General features: G+C 41.2%; 1 protein-coding gene and 1 long non-coding RNA gene across 26 annotated transcripts in view; one reads left to right on the forward strand and one right to left on the reverse strand.

Moving 5' to 3' along the window:
• The window catches only part of SATB1 (SATB homeobox 1), a 158614-nt gene extending 147530 nt beyond the window's left edge, over positions 1-11084 (forward strand). For 10 of the 13 annotated variants that reach the window (XM_053261230.1, XM_053261224.1, XM_053261232.1 and 7 more), the window contains 3 exons: positions 3386-3589; positions 4372-4467; positions 9380-11084. In XM_053261230.1, the coding sequence (XP_053117205.1) occupies positions 3386-3589; positions 4372-4467; positions 9380-9874 (795 nt within the window). In that variant the 3' untranslated portion in view covers positions 9875-11084. The remainder of the gene's footprint in view (positions 1-3385; positions 3590-4371; positions 4468-9379) is intronic. The other 3 variants (XM_053261226.1, XM_053261229.1, XM_053261228.1) reach the window with 3 other exon arrangements.
• Positions 11085-11578: 494 nt separating this feature from the next.
• The window catches only part of LOC128329670 (uncharacterized), a 43156-nt gene continuing 37222 nt past the window's right edge, over positions 11579-17512 (reverse strand). For all 13 annotated transcript variants that reach the window (XR_008309754.1, XR_008309752.1, XR_008309756.1 and 10 more), the window contains one exon: positions 11579-13390. This is a non-coding gene — a long non-coding RNA (uncharacterized LOC128329670). The remainder of the gene's footprint in view (positions 13391-17512) is intronic.

Consider the following 17512-nt stretch of genomic DNA (forward strand, 5'->3'; position numbering starts at 1 on the left):
TCTCACCACAGTGGGTAACCCGCTTAACTTACCCTCCCCTAAGCCCAGGTTAGCGGAGCGAGTGCTCCGCTAACCTGGGCTATTGGATCATGTGCTGCCATGGCGTGGCTCTGTGCTGCAGCAACTCACGAGCAGACCCCGACCGGGAGGCTGAAAAGCATCCTCCCGGCTCGGGGGTCTCTCCAGCATGCCCTGCACGCTCGCACAGAGCATGCTGGAACTTCCGGGGGCCGTGCCGCCCCCAATCCCCGCAGCCCCCACCAGCTCCGTGACAGAGCCAGCAGTTGTGTGGGTGGCTGATAGAAACATAGGAAACTGCCATATACTGAGTCAGACCATTGGTCCATCTAGCTCAGTATTGTCTTCACAGACTGGCAGCGGCTTCTCCAAGGTTGCAGGCAGGAATCTGTCTCATCCCTATCTTGGAGAAGCCAGGGAGTGAACTTGAAACCTTCTGCTCTTCCCAGAGCGGCTTCATCCCCAGAGGGGAATATCTTCCAGTGCTAGCACTTCTATTCTTCCATTCAGATGCAACCAGGGCAGACCCTTCTTAGCTATGGGGACAAGTCATCCTTGCTACCATAAGACCAGTTCTCCTCTCTCGGCAGCAGATCTGGCCGCCCAGGGCTCTGCGGGAGCTTATCTGCAGGAGAGCGGGCTAAGCCCACTTTATCTGCTTAATCCCATCTGGCAGTTTCCACTGATTGTGGGTACCGCCTCAGTATATATATGGTAGCATCCTGTGTTCCTATGATTATTCATGTATACCACAAAGAATTGGATTGAGATCTGGAAAGTGGAACTCCTTTTCTGGGGGAGGGGTTGTTTTTGTCAATTTCCAGATATCCTTCTAATTTCCATACATAGTAGAGACTTGCCCACAGATGGCAAAAATTACAGTAGCTGGGATCAAAAGGAGTGTGCAACTAGTTTGCAGCAGCTAAGATGGCTCAGGGCTTGTTTGTCGACCCCTCTTTGTGCCACGTGCAAACAGTGGCCGATATTCCCCGAAGTGCTACACCAATGGAAGAAACGTTGTGGGGATCCCAAGAGATTGGAAACTAGTGGTGCTTCTTCTTCCTCCTCCTCCAGCTCAGCAGCAGCAGGAGGGAGGGAGAAATTTTTGTTGTTCTCCCCTAAAGGACTACTTACTCACTTGCAAGAACAAAAAGTCTGAGGGTACTTTTTGAAGCAGTCTTTGGTGAAGCATATGAAAGGGAAGTTTGGTGTTCAAAGCAAAAGTCAGAATGAGCGAGGGCTCATTAAATTCACTCGTCTGCTTGTCTATAACAAGTGAAAAATGATGCCTGATGAGTGAAATAATCAAGGCAGTTTAAAACCCTGATGAGTAATGTGCCAACATAGCTCAAGGAACCATCTGACAAGTAAAATATTTTGTCTGACTGGTGAACTGAGCCAGCACATTACCTCTGAGATTGGGTATGACCCAAGCTTTCAGGTGCACATAGAGTATCTCATTGGATTCTGGTCAGTGTGGATGATTTATGTATTACTCGATCAAATATGATTGGATATTTGAATGCAGGATATACAAATACTTGGGCCTAGCTGCCAGTTTTCTCTCTTTCTTAAATTCAAATATTTGTTTGAAATAATTTGAGAAAATATAGTGCTTTCAATACAGTGGAGTTGTGTAAGATTCTTCCCCATCCATTATTTACTGATCTGAGCAGTAAAACCATGTTCTACCAGTGTGGAGTTCTGGAGTTTTTGCTGTTGACCTGGATTCATCTCTAAGCTGCTCCAGCTCTTGCCCTACTGAAACAGCATATGACCTGTTATGAACATATGCTGAAACAGCATATGACCTCTTAATGTTGATATGAAGAATCAACATCATATGACCCTAGATGTATGTAAGGTTCTAATATTCATGTATTGAAGAGCAATTCTTTAGTTATTCTCCTAGACTACCAATTTTAGCAACTGTGGTGTACATAGGTTACAAAAAACATACATCAATAGTGGTTAAAGTCCCATTGATTTCAGTGGCTTAAGCATGCTTAATTTTCTGTGGATGTGAAATCCACAACACTCTCTCTACAGAAATAATAAACTGGTTTGACCAAAATGCTTATTTAAAGCACTATTATATAGGATATTTTCAGGTTATGACTTGGTTGCTGCCAAACTAATAACATTTTGCTTCTCCACCACCCTAATCTTTAAATAAATGGCAAGAATTGTATTGTTAAACCATTCAAAATTAAACCTGAAAGAGAATTTTCAATTGCATGTGCATTAATTTTTACTCGTTTCCAGATATTTAGGTGGAACAAAATGAAGCATTAGTTTCCTTTGTCCTGTTCCTTTAAAATCAATAGTTAAAAAAGCATATAATGCCACAGATATCATTTAAGATGGCATGTAGGCAATTGCTAAACCGTTAAGGGGAAAAAAAAAATCTGTGCATCTATTTTAGAAGCAAATTAGCATTTGCTACAGTTCTCCTGGGACAATCTTTTGGCATACTTTCAAGCCTGTTTTCCCTAGAACATGCCTGGGTTAGAGCAGGTGCTTTTATAGACAGTTTGCATGTGCTGTGATATGATAGATGGTTAAGAGTGTGGTCTTCTTCATATCCTATATAAAATCATGTTTGATTTTTCAGTTTCAAAACCAAAAGGCTCTGAATTAGATAAAGATTTATCAACAGGTTTAGGTTTTTCCTGTAGAGCCTTCTGAGCACATAGTCAGAAAGATGATACCTTGTTCAATGATATCTATTCAAAGGATTGTTTTCTTTCAAAAGGGCATTAGAGAACTTGTATATCAGGTGATTTACACAAGCCAGCTTGCTAGTCAAGCTACATACCTGAAGCACTTTCTTATTCAGAATAAGAAAAATAGCACTAGGGTTTAAAAAAAAATGAAAATGAAGCACAGAAAACAGTGAAAATGATAAATATTACTGTACACAACACTACCAAAATACACTCTTATGCCCTCAGATGGATACAAGCTTACATAAAAGAAAATCGGCAGCACAGACACAAAAAGCAATGAGATAAAACAGGATGCTTCTCTGTATACTTGAAATGTATAGTAAACTGCTGCTTTTTGGTTAGTCTCTGTGTTTTTTTGTAAATATGTGGTGGCTGTGTGAAACTAGGATATTATTCCAAAAGTTGGCATACTCTTACTAGGCTTGTAAAACAATGTGATGTTGTTTTGGTATACTGATAAATTTTCAATAGAACTCCCTGGATTGTAACAAGATGAAATGTGAAATGATGAGAATACTGGAAGTGGAAGCTTTGTCTTCATCTCCCCCACCCCCCACCCAATTTGCTTCCAAGGAAAGCATTTTTGAAAACAGTTTCTTGTTTAAGGTAGTCTAATATTTTGATGGTGTTTTCTTAAGGGATGGCTCTGTGAACTCTTGCGTTGGAAAGAAGATCCCTCTCCTGAGAACAGAACCCTATGGGAGAATCTATCAATGATCCGGAGGTTCCTCAGTCTTCCTCAGCCTGAACGAGATGCCATTTACGAACAAGAAAGCAATGCAGTTCATCACCATGGCGACAGGCCTTCCCACATTATCCATGTTCCAGCAGAGCAGATTCAGGTTGGTTTACCTTGGCCTATTCAGTATGGGCTAAGGAAAAGGGGGGAAAAGATAGCACTTTAATTCCTGCAGAAGAAATCATTTCTTCTGTTTCTGCTGTTTTAAATAGAAGTGTCTTCTTCATGCATACATAAGAATACTTCTGAATTCAAATCTGACATTACTTAGTTTCAGTTGGATATTTTGAATATTTGTGTGCAATACAGAGGCATGTGAACACAGCACACCAGGGTTAATTTTAGTTTCCCTATCAGCAGCATCCTTACACTCCAAAATTATTTTTAGCCTTTAAAAAATAGTTTGGGGAGTGATGCAAGAGTTGGTGAAGGTAAATACTATGGATGTGCACAAAATTCAGATTGATTCAAATTTGCCTGAATTCCAATCTGTTCAGTGGTTCCAAATCAATTTGAATTGAATTGGGGCAAACTGTGGAAGCGTCCATAGTAAATACTTCCAAAGTAAAAGTCTGTGCATGTCAGCATTGTTTTTTTTTCCTTTTCAGCATCTCTTGCACCAGCAGTTGGGAAGTTGTTGATATGGATCCTTTAAAATAATTCTAGTGTGCATGCATACTTCTCACTCATGGCCAATAACTTATAAATGTGGAGGTCCTAGATATTTTAGGTGCCATAGTTTAAAAAATAATGTCCAGTGGATGGCTTGTAACAGTGATTCGTGAAATGGAAATAGTGGGAGAGGATCCAGCCCTAAATTCCTCATCCCACTTACACCCAGTTTGAAAGTTGGGATGAGTCAATGTCTGTTTGTTTTTCCTTTAGAGCCCCTCTCCCACCACCCTTGGGAAAGGAGAGCATAGAGGCGCTTTCTTACCTGGCCTGCTGACCACTGGACCTTGGCTGGGTGCTGCTCCCCAGGTGAGCTGGCACGAGTTGAATGTGTCAGGGAGATCAATGGAGGGGCTTCAGAATTCGATCTAGTTGTATCCCACAGAAATACAGAACAGGGACCACTGCCTCCCTGGGAATGGATGAGGGTTTTTCACTCCCTTGTACTGAAGACCTGGGGTCAGCCTTTAACTTCTTTTCCCTTCCTCTACAAGAATAGGTAGTCCCCTGATTATGCTCAGGCAGTGAATAATTTGTATTATTATTAGGGAACTGTGTACAAAGCCAAAAAGAATAGAGTTTTCCAGCAGACCAAAACAGCACAACTGTGTATTAAAGATAAACAAATTGAACAAAACAATCCCTTAGGATATTGGCTGCTTGAAATTGTGAACGCTGAAAAACTTACTCTTTGTAGCAAAAGAAGGGAGGGAGGAATTTGTGCTAAGAAATGTAGCTTGCTAGAAAACTGCATTTTAAAATAAATGTACGACTTAGGGGGATAAAAGGAAAACCATATGCATGTATAGATTTCTGATGTTATGCCACTTCATCAAGTTGACTTGCCCTATTGCTAGAAACTGTTTTCTTTATGTTGTAGATAATGGCTGACATCCTGACTAACAAAGCACTTGTGTAAGGAGCAAAATTGTGGAGATTCAAAAAAATCAAATCATTGCATTAAAAAACAGATTTTCACATTTGCGCTATAGCGCACTTGCACAAAATTTCCCTTTAAAACTAATACGACAGATATTTATATACCACTTTTCAACAAACATTCCCAAAGCAGTTTCCATTGATATAAATTAATAAAATGGCTCCCTATCCCCAAAGGGCTTACAATCAAAGGGCTTATGATCTGGAGCGCAAGCTCTATATTTAGTACAAGTAGCTAGTGCAACAGCTTTGCAATAGTGCAAGTGCTTTGTCAGGATTTCAGCCAATGGACATAGCTGCAATCCTAAGCATTATATAGCAAGCCTATGGAAATCAACTGGGCTTACTCTGAGTAAATATGGGTAGGATAAGCAGCATCAAAAGCTAACAAAGCTATTCATGTACGCAAGACTCTAGTCCTCTTCAGATGTTGTCAGTGCAAGCAGCACTCGTGCTTACAGCGGGGAGGAGGTCCTGCCACCCAGCAGCCACCCCTCCCGCCCGATAAAGATGCTTACAGTGCCATTGGTCTGAAGGGGGAGGTGCCCGATCATGCTCACCAGCAATTCCATGAGCTGCAACCTCAGTCATAAAGACATAAGAACAGCCCTGCTGGAGCAGGCCCAAGGCCCATCTTGTCCAGCATCCTGTTTCACACAGTGGCCCACCAGATGCCACTGGGAGGCCCACAGGCAAGAGGTGAGGGCATGCCCTCTCTCCTGCTGCTGTTCCCCTGCAACTGGTATTCAGAGACATCTTGCCTCTGAGGCTGGTGGCCTATAGCCCTCCAATTAGTAGCCACTGACAGACTTGTTCTCCAGTCAAGTGATGTTGCAGCTCACTGACTCAGTGGTGAACACACTTGCAGCACCTTCGCCTTCAGACAAATGGTAACATGCCACGTGAGAAGGTAAGTGACAAAGGTGGGCCAGAACTTCCTCCCCTCTTTTCCCGCTGGAAGTGTGAGCACTGCTCACACCAGTAACATCTAAAAAAGGCTTCTGTCTTTGTGCAGTATCAGGTGTGCCATATTCTCAACATAGTAATTTTCATGGGTGTTTAACGTGTGAGAAATACGTGTGTGAGTATGATTAGTACATACATACGGTATATAGAGGCTGTGACCTTGTAAAGATTACATCTATATGCCGTATGAAAAGTCAGCAGTTACTTCCCCTGATATGAGTTCTAGGATTGAAATTCAGATCAGCACTTGGAGCTGTAAGAATGAAAAGACTCTAAACTACAGCAGGGGAATGAAAATATTGAGCTGCCTTATACTGAGGTCAGACTGTTGGTCTGTCTCAGTACTAGCACCGAATTGTCTACACAGACTAGGGACCCTAAGGACTAGGACACAGACTAGACATGGTTCGGTACCGTGGAGAGGGGAGTGGCGAGTGGGATCTTTAGAAAAAGAAAGAGAGAGCAGGTTCTTACCTGCTCGCCACCACCGCATGCAGCTTCCTGCTGTGGCGGTGCCTGTCGCCAAAACCCATGACCAGCATGCACATGGCTTCTGCACAGGTGCCATTTGCATGGTCAGCAACACCATTCTGGCAGCTGTGCAAATGGCACCTGCGCATGCATGAGCTGGTGCTGCAGGGTTTTTTGGAACAAGCGCAGCAGGAAGCTGCATGCAGTGGCGGAAAGCATGTAAGGACCTACTCTCTCTTTTAAAAAAAGAAGTAGTAGTTATCGCTTGCCACTTCCCTCCCCATGACGCTGAACTAGTGCACGAACTTTGGTTTGTGCACTTCCCTAGTCTGCTAGTCAGTGTAAGCAATCCTGAGCTTGGTCCGTGCACATCCCTATAGCAGATCGCCAGAGGGAAGTCTTTCCCAACTTGGGTATGAAGATTCCAAAGATTTAATATTGGTCCATTAGGATGCAGACCCTCTGCTCTGCTACTGAATTATGACCTCTCCATTCAAGCAGACTTGGCTCCTGTCTTTTTCTTTCATATCATTCCAGTATGATATGCCCAACATTAAAAAAATGAATGGTGGTTTTTTTGGTAGAACAAAATAAATAAGAAAGTAGCTGAGTAACTTGCGTTTAATTCAAACCTGCTGTTGTAACCAACATTAGTCTGTGAGAGAAACAGTTATGTCCTTTACTTTTATAATCTGACTGATTCCCCATCCCAGTGTCTCATTTTCAGTCCTTGTCATGAGATGTTTTGGGAGATCATCAGTAGTAAGCCTGATTTCTCAGTGCTGATAATGCAAGACTGGTGGTCAATAAAAACAGTGCTCATTCATGACTGAATACAAAATAAAACTGCCAACTTATGTATTATTTAGACCAGGCAAGCTGAAGAATCTGGACCGCTTTGCCGAGATGGTTCCAGTTTAAGTACTCAGTGCAACATCAGGGAGGGAATGTACAGTAACAGTTTCCATCACAAGCACAAATCTTTCCTATATAATAACTTGCCCAGTGCAAAGACATGGAAATTGCTCACATCTCTCACTGCTCTCAAGAATGCTAGTATGGAACATTCTCTTGCATGAAGTAATGCCCTAATGCAGGGCCACAGGACTTCAGCCCGCCAGTTGTTGGACTACAACTCCCATCATCCCTGGTTATTGGCCGCTATAGCTGGGGGTGATGGGAGCTGTAGTCCAATAACAGCTGGAGGCTGAAGTTGTGCAGCCCTACCTTAATGCAGCATATGAACAGGCTGTATAGCAGTTCAATCCTACATGTGTTTACTTAGAAATAAGTGATATTGATTTTTCAGTGAGATAACTTCTAAATATGCATTTTTAGGATGTCAGCCTTGTCTCATGCAATCCTAGCTTTATTAGGTCTGAAGCGGAAATAAAAATCTATTTGTTAGATTTTAGAAGGCTTAGATGTTCATTTCTCATAATATCTTTGCTTAGAATTCTGCACCTTCTCAGCTAGCCCTCGGTACCACAAAATAATTATTCAAAACGCTATTGAGATAGGTATGTGTATTTGTACACAGCCTGTACAAAAGGAGACAGTGGAAGCCAGGCAAGTTAGATTATGATGATTCAAAGACTGGCTTTCCTTCCTCCTGTTATCTGATGATCTATTTAAAAATAATTCCCATCCTCTTCAGAGTAATTAGCATTTGGTTATATCATTTCCCCAAAACCTTTCTATTACATGCATGTCCAAAAGGATGCTGCTTAACGTTCTATGTAGTTGATATATACAGCAGTGCCTGAGTGTGCACACAGTACTGCCTAGTCTCCCAACCATGGTTAAAATGAGTGCACCATTGGCTGGCAGGCTGCTTTTCCCTTTCCTTCCCCTCCGTTATATGCATGGATCCTACTCCCCTTCCCATTTAGAGCTAACTCTCAGTTCCCACATTCAGTGGCCAACATCCTGACTGAGGCTGTGCGGGTGCAACAGGAAGAAACTTCCGTGCTGCTGACTACTGCAGCACCTGTGTTTTTACACAGTGATTTTCACTGATCTCCCCTTGCCCAGAAGTGCCCTGTGCCACCAAGAAATCTCTCTCTCAGAGCTGCTCAACTCTCAGGGAAATGTTTTTGGGTGCTGCAGGGCGCTTATGGGGGATGGCGGGTCAGCAAAAATCCCTCCCACCCTGTGATTGCCAGAGCTGCATTAGTAGAAGCCACCTGCTGCACCTCCGCATGCAAGTATCACCTTAGTCAGCATGTCAGTGACTCTGCAGTAAAGGGTGGGAGAGTGTCCTGCACTCCTCCCTTCAGCTGCACAGCTTTCAGCATGAACCAGATCCTCGATAGGAGCACCCAGTCAAAATGATGTTCCCTTAGATTTTTGAGGGGAAAGAAGAGCACAATCCAGACCTTGAATGGGTAGGTGCTCCTACATAGGGTCCAGCTCATATTGGAGGCTCTCAAAAGGGCGAGGCTTGTGTCACTGCTCCATCATACTCTTTTGGTCCCCCCTGCCCCCAGCTCAATGTATGCACTGGGGCTATGGCTGGCATCACATGTACACATACTGAACGGACACCTCAATTTGCAAACACTAGTCTGAGCTAATCATGGTTAGCACTAAAATCAGCACATGTAACACTAACCACAGTTAGCACTGAAAGGAAAGAGAGAATTTGCCTGTAACGGAAGTAAGGAAGAGGGAGGAGGAGTGTACAGGTCTGTGTGGCACTCCTGATCATCTAACATGAGAAGTGTTATTTCTGCACTGGAACCGTGTGTGCGCGCGCGCACGCACGTGCGTGATTCCAAGCCAATATTTCTCAGTGTTTAAAAGCAACAAAAAAGTCAATGTGATTTTTTCCCTTGCCTACCAGCAGCAACAACAGCAGCAGCAGCAGCAACAGCAACAACAGCAGCAGCAGCAGCCGCCGCCACCAGGTCCCAGATTACCACCAAGGCAGCCGACAGTAGCATCACCAGCTGAATCTGAGGATGAAAATCGTCAGAAGGCCCGCCCACGAACAAAGATTTCTGTGGAAGCCCTGGGCATTCTCCAGAGTTTTATACAAGATGTAGGCCTATATCCAGATGAAGAAGCAATCCAGACTCTTTCTGCTCAACTTGACCTACCCAAGTACACCATTATCAAGTTCTTTCAGAACCAGCGGTATTATGTCAAGCACCATGGAAAGCTGAAAGACAACTCAGGCTTGGAGATAGATGTTGCAGAATATAAGGAAGAAGAGTTGCTTAAGGATTTGGAAGAGGTTGTCCAAGACAAAAGTACGAACACACTTTTTTCAGTTAAATTGGAAGAAGAGTTATCAGTAGAAGGGAACACTGACATTAATGCTGAATTGAAAGACTGATCGAAAAAGTATTTATTCAACAGTGTCACTGATATTTTACTAATGAAATGAAAAATCCATCCTGTGTTCTGTCAGAAACCTCTTTATTCATTGTCTGGCCAATGAATCTTCCAAAACTTGCACAAAGTTGAGAAAATTAAGGATAATGCAGACTGCACTAGATATTTTACAGACTGCTTCAGAGCTACAGATGAAGCATTGAGGATTGTTTCATATTAATTTGTGTTCACTGGGTACTTGAGATGTACCCAATAAGCATGATATACGTGGGGTTTTTTGTTATTATTCTAGAGCTTTCAGACAAGCATTACTTTTGTGATTTATTGTTTTGTTTGGGTTTCTTTTCCCAGTTATTACTGTAACACTCCACACTTGATCTTTGAAAGCTCACCTTTATTTAAATAAGAGAAAAAGAAGAAGAGTTTGTTACTCTTGCTCTATTGTATGTTACAAAAGAACTATAGACTGTGAGATGCAGTTTAAAGTTAACATATGCCAACAAATGCCTTGTATTATATGGCACTGCCGTAACTCAGATTTGTTTTCCTTTCAGAAATAAGAGGTCACTGTATCTTTTTCATTATCATTATCATTGTTACATGATTTGTTGAAAACAAAATGTGAAACACGGTTTATCCCCATTATTTATTTGTAGATCCTACAGCATCATATTGTAATTAATTTTAGAAGTTTCCGTTAAATGTAATATTGCTTCTCTTGTTATCATACTGATTTTTTTTATTTATAAATGTATTTTGATGGGCAGTAAAACAAAGTGTCTTAAAAGTTTTAAATAGAGAAAATGTGCTTTACACAGTTGCCTATAAAAAGTGCTCTATGTTATCCAAGCAATTCATAATATAAGCTTCACTCTTATTGTTGTATGCAATTTTTACTATCATGCAAATAAGCTTAGGTAAATAAAACTAATAGATCACCTTAGAAACTTATGCAATTAATGTGAAAAGAATTGATGTTTGCAATGTGTCTTCCTTTGGTTTACAATCAATTTTAAAGCTACAGCTGTATAAATTTTCTGTATAAAGGTGTATTTCTTTTTTATGAGTTTATTGCTATGAAAACACCAGTTATTTTGTTACAGCTGGCTGTTTTTATAAGTGTATCACAATTTTCTTTATGCAGAAATGTTCTGACTAGGAGTGGTTATTGACTGTAACTACACAATTAAAATTGTTTGTATGGTATGATATGACAGGGTTTGTCTGCTTTTATGTCTGTTGGAGAAATAGCACCCAAAATGTGTGAGGTACCTTTCATTCATCACCTTGAGGAAAGATCAATTGATCTCCTTAGCAATGCATCCCTCCCCCTACCATATACATATATTCCCCCCTCCCCCTCTCTCACTTATTTTAAATGACCTCGAACTCTGAATCTGACAAACAGATACTTCTGAAGGAAACCCAGTTTTACTGTGAAAATCATAACCTGTCTCGTCTTGGTTTTAAAAGTTGCCTGCCCATCAGAGATAGCAGGATATTATTGAGTCAAAAGGCTATCAGGCAAAAACATATTTACAGTTCCTGGCAGTAATGCACTTATAATGGATGCAGCTGGTTTTGTTTTACAGTATTTGAATTTATGATAACACAGTTTCTTATACTAATGTATACACATCTTTTTCAAAAAAACACCAACCATTAATAGTCACAAAGTAAATAGGAAGGACGTACAATCCCTTACTAGACAAGATTATTTTTAATGAACATTAATAAGGATGCTGATAAAGCAGTAATAATTATAGGGTTTTGATTTCATATGGACTGCATGTCTAGGCTTGTAAAGCTTGAAATAGGAAAAACAAAAGAAAATGCTAAAGAATACTGGTTTGTTTCCCCAAAATAAAAGCTTATTAAGGACCCTGCAAGTTCTATTTAAATATTTAAATGGAAATTTAAAGTAATCCTGCTAAAAGGATTTAAATTGTTACAACCAAAATTGGATAATTCTTCAAGAAGATGCAGTTTAGGAACATATTTTCCCAACATGTTACATGAACAACATAGGTGGAATTCTATATCTAGGGGTTTTTGCCAATACCAATGCACAGTTGTATCTCTGGTTTCTAGTTTAGCACTGGTACTTTGGGGATGGGGAAATGTGACTAAGTTGTACAATACCTACTGTGAATTGAAAATTCATTCATTGGTTTTATATTCAGAGAAAAAAGTCCCACTTGCTAATAATTATTATTTTGCTTTCTTACTTTAGAGTTTTTGTTATGACTTGTGTACTAAGACAAATACAATTTGTGCCGCAAGTATTGCAAGCTTAGGTAAGTGGCTGACAGAAATTGTGGATACTTGCAATGATATCCAGTGTGGTTGTGAAGCTTGTGTGTGTTATGCAGCTCTGTAGTGTCTGTATGACTGAGGTTCCAATCTTAAGCACATATACTGGTGACTATGTCCCATTGAATGCAGTGAGACTTGCTTCTGAGTAATGGATTACACTGCATGTGCCTTTATTTGAAGAGGTGGTGATTTTGACAGAGTTGGGTTTAATTTAACCTGTGAAGAAAGAATAATCCAAGAAGTAAGGAGACTGCAAGATGGTAAAAGGTTGCTCCTGTGATATGGTGAGAAAATAAGTGAAGGATGTATGTGAATAGCCGGGGAAAGCGGGGCTGACAAATACCCTGATCTTACTGTATGAATGAACCTTTTCCTTTGGAAAAAGCTGCTAATGCTATTGCAAGTCTTGGTTTCTATACCAAGTAAACCCTTTGTACTGTAGTTGGGCTTGACCACTCTGTTTAAAAAGCAAATCCTGAGGGCTGGGGGAAGTAAGAGTGACTTGGGCTGAAATCAGTGGAGAGGAACTGAAATTCTATAAAACACACTTTTGAAAAAAAAATCACTTGGGTGGTAATGTTTATCGTTAAGGAAATTGGGTTGCACAAATTTTCATGCAGGATATCCCTTTCCACTTCACACTATCATTACTGGTAAGCAACTATTTAATTCTTGGCACAAGAGGGAAAGCTTTTGGTTTTTTGAGTATCAAGTACATGACACAGACCACTGCAACATCATAAGAATGGGTTTACACACCATGTGGAACCTACTGGCAAAGTTGGTAACTGACTTGTCTGTGACTGTTTGAACCCACGCTTGGGGCCTCAGACAGAGATGTGTAATCAAGATTTGAAATTGGCTTGCCAAACCAAGTGCTGCTCCTCCCACTGAGATGCCTGATGGTCTGCTCCTCATGAGCCTCTGGTTCATTGCAGGTGATTCCTCCTCGTGGGCAATCATGACCAGTGACTGCAAGGTGGTGCAAGGCAGGCTGGGGTGGATTCCAGGGCCTCGTTGGGAGATCTAGCCAAGTGGGTACTTCAGGCTCCACTCAGCTACTTCCAACAAACATGTGATCATCTGCAGCACACCAGCTTCAGCTCCCCATCTTATTTCAGGCTGGGGAAACCAGGTCCCACTGCTGTGAACCCAGATAAGTCAGTTCAGCTGCACTTTGTGCAGGATATGAAAGCTGAGCCTGTAAATAAGAAGAGAGGTAGTATTTAAGGTGCCACTAGACCCATACTTCCTCGTCTCATATATGTGATATGAAATCCATACTGAGGCAATTCTAATTTCAACTACATATGCCACCTGCAACATATATCACATTAGTTCATACTTTCATAGAACAATTTGTTTGTATTTGACAGCCCCAAAATTAGTGGGGCAATGACAGAAATAGAAAAAGAAATATCATGGCCTTGAAGGGTGAGACTACAACGGTTGTGTGTTTGTGTTGTTATAATAATACAATTTGATCTTCAGTCTTAATTATTAACATATCAATAACACAATATATATTATATACTATGACAGTGCCAGTTGTGAAGATAGGATTCTTTTGACAATGATCTTATTGATTTAGACATAATGCAAGAGCATCTTAATTTTTGGCCTTCTGCAATGAGTGACTTTAGAACAGTCATATTGTACTGAAAACATTTTGTGAGCTGCCTCTCATGGCTTTGATCCAAAGAGCTACTTTAGTGGGAATACTCAAGGGGATTTTGAACTCTTTTTTTGAACCACAAAGCCCCATGCCATACCAGAAACTGCTTTTAAAGGTCCCCTAAGTTTCAAAAGTGATTTGCCATGTGACATGGGTGACTGCTGTTTTGAGAAATATAAACCAATGTCCCTTTGGGTACATGGATCAAGCTGTGCTGCAAACAGGTTCCTGGGAGGAGAGCTGGTCTTGTGTCAGCCAGCATAAATTACATCCTTTGCTAATCAGAGTCTACCCTGGTCGCATATGAATGGGAGACTATATGTGTGAGTATTGTAAGATATTCCCCAGAGTGGATGGGGCTGCTCTGAGAAGATGCGTGCCCGCAGAAGGTTCCAAGTTCCCTCCCTGGTACCTCCAAGATAGGGCTGTGAGAAAGTCCTGCCTACAACCTTGGAGAAGCCGCTGCCAGTCTATGTAGACAACACTGAGCTAGATGGACCAACGGTCTGACTCGGTATATGGCAACTTCCTATGTTCCTATTTCTGTGGTGCCAGAACTGAAGAAAGTCTCTGACCTGCCTTCATAATTTATTTGAAGTTTCAGCAAAATCTCTCATGAAGGTGGAGACTGAGAGTTCCTGCAATGATTCAGTCAGCACGTGGCCAGTTGTATTTGCCTGAATGGAATTCTGCTATGCACAGAAAAATAACCCAGTTGAAGTATTAGACTGACCAGGAGAGAGCTTTTGGGGTTGTGGTGGACAGCTCATTGAAAGTGTTGACTTAGTACACAGCAGCTGTAAAGAGAGAGAGAGAGAGAGCGCGCACCAGCCCAGTTCCATGCTAGGAATTATTAGGAAGGAGACTGAAAATAAAAATACTAATATTATAATGCCCTTGCACAAATCTATGGTGCAGCCACATCTGGAATCCTGCGTACAGTTTGGGTCACCAAGAAGGGTAGTGTAGAACTGGAAAAGGTGCAGAAGAATAAATGTAGTAAAGAGTAAATGAAGTAAATGTTCTTTGGCGCATACAACATGCACCCACATGACCCATGCTGCCAGGAGCAGGGGCTCATTTTCCACATGAGGAGTGTGGTGCCTTGGGAGATTCCTCTGTCAGATGGGTGCTCTAGATGCTTGTCTCTGTGTCCCCCTCAGGCTCCATGGAGCCTGAGGGGAGACACAAACCCGGCAGCTGGGTTAAGGGAGTACTTGCTCCATTAACCACGGCTAAAAGCCAGGCTTGGTAGCAGGGTTAGGCTGAGCAGGAGCACTGGGATCTGTGCGGATCCTGGCGCTTCACACGAGCAGCCTAACCCAAGCTAGGCTGCTCATGAGAACAGTCTTAGAATGTGTAACAGCATTTTGCTTAATCTAGCTTCACATATTATTTCTCTTCTTAACATTCTCTTTAATAAAAACAACAGTGAAAACCTAGTCAGTAAAGAAATTGCTATATACCATTTTCCATGGCATAAAATGGTATGCAACATTTAACTTTGTGTTCATAAGCCTGATCAGTGTAATTCCCATTTTCCAGATTGGGAACTCAGGCAGAGAGAAACTCTCTGATTTGTTCATGTTTCAGATGAAATGTGATCCCTGTCCAAAGTCCAGTATTCTGTTCACAGAGGCATATTAAGATGAGGCAATACTTCATCAGCCTTAATATATCCTCTGACTTTAGGCTACCTTCAATAAATATAAAGAATATCCTTTCAAATGTATCTGCTACAGCAGTGATTCTCAAACTTGGGTCCTCAGGTGTTATTGGACTTCAACTCCCATAATCCCCAACCAAAGGCCACTGAGGCTGGGGATTATGGGAGTTGAAGTCCAATAACACCTGAGGACCCAAGTTTGAGAATCCCTGAGCTACAGCAATAGACAAGATAACACCTACTGCTTCCATTTTATGGGCTGAATCCAAAATTTCTTCCAGTGAAAGGAGTCTTCTTCCCACAGCAGAAGCCTTACTCCATTGGAGGAAGCTTATTCTGTTAGAGGAAGGGAACTTTTGGGTCCAATCCATTGTCCAGAGACTCTCCAATCTTTTGGTCTTGATGTGAATTAAGGGAAATGTCATTTAGTTGCTTTAAAATCCATATGACTTGCCTAATAACACCTGATGCGAATCCCATGTGCTCTTCCTGGGAGGCAGCAAACTCTCAGACATTTAAGAAATTGATACATAGATCTGATGCCACCACTGAAAGTAATAACCGGACAGCTCTTAAGGCAAGGAGCTGCTGTGGACATCAGATGTTGGTTGAAGATATATTACAATTTTATCATAGCATGCAATTTGCCAATTACCTTCCGTCAGCCTGGCTCAGGTAATCAACCCAGCATTGTATTTTTAAAAATCATCCCATATGTCCTTTGGAACATGAACAATCTATTATTTTAATACACATGGCATCTGTCCTTAAATTAGAATCTTTTCAAGTTACCTGGGAGCTGGTGCTCTTACTGCTCATTGAATAAACAAATATATTTTTCACATTCTGTTTTGAAAACTGTTTGAGGAATATACTTGTTTATCCTTTTAAAAGCAATGGCAAATATTGACTTTTTTATATTTCCAAGAAAGGCAACAGAAATGTGCACCTGCAGTGCTTCCTATCATACCAAACGGAAATGCCCAGCAAACTAGAATCAGCTGCAGTTTCTTTTTAAATGCTTGTAAAATAAGTAACACCTATTTTGCTGAAAGGGTTAGAATAGGAAATTGTTCATTTGTGATATCATGTGATCCCCATACACTATTTATTTATTATTATTTATTTATTTAAAATGTTTATACCCCACACACAAACATGTGTGATGACCTAACCAAAAAAAAAATCATTTGTACCATGCAGTAAGCTATATTACATCATTTACTTATGTCTTACTTGCATGTTGCTGAATAATACATCACTGTGACACATACACACGCACAGACACACACACACAAGACTACATCCTTGCTTTCCAAATGAATTAGTCAGAGACACATTCAAAAACATCACACACATTTACTAAGATGCACAACCAACACTATACAAATCTTTTCAGACCTTTTCCTGGCTGAGAGCAAAACAAAATTTTAGACAGCAGATACATGCAACAGTCTCGTAACCTTTTAAAAAAATTAAAACCAGTTGCAGGAAGCTCGCAGGTTGACAGCCTGAAGAGCCAGGGTGCACAGAAGGGAACACTTAAGTCTTTTTCCTTTGGCCATTTTGAACTCAAAATCCCTTTTCCTGAGCTGCTTATCCATCCATTGAGGAAAAGCTACAGGCTTGGTTCATATGTACTCAGGTCAGTACCAAGTTTCACCAAGAGTAGTAGCAGTGCAGGCACCAATCTCCATTACTACACAGAAAGTGTAGACAAGTGTTTGACAAGCAGTTGTTCATATAAAGTGCCCAGATCACCAGTGTGATTACTGGAAGAAGACGGTGCCCATGCTAAGCCCAGTGATGGCCAGGTTAATAGAAACTAGGCCAGAGTATGAGTACTGTATGTGGACCTATGAGAATAGACTTTGTATCCTATAAGTGTCCCTAAAAATATCCAGATTGCAATGATGCCAAGAAAGTGAGCAATACAAAACTGCATTTAACTGTTCAGGCTCTTAGTACAACTATCACCATGG

Source organism: Hemicordylus capensis, chromosome 6 (assembly GCF_027244095.1).
Source record: "Hemicordylus capensis ecotype Gifberg chromosome 6, rHemCap1.1.pri, whole genome shotgun sequence".
Lineage (NCBI taxonomy): Eukaryota > Metazoa > Chordata > Lepidosauria > Squamata > Cordylidae > Hemicordylus > Hemicordylus capensis.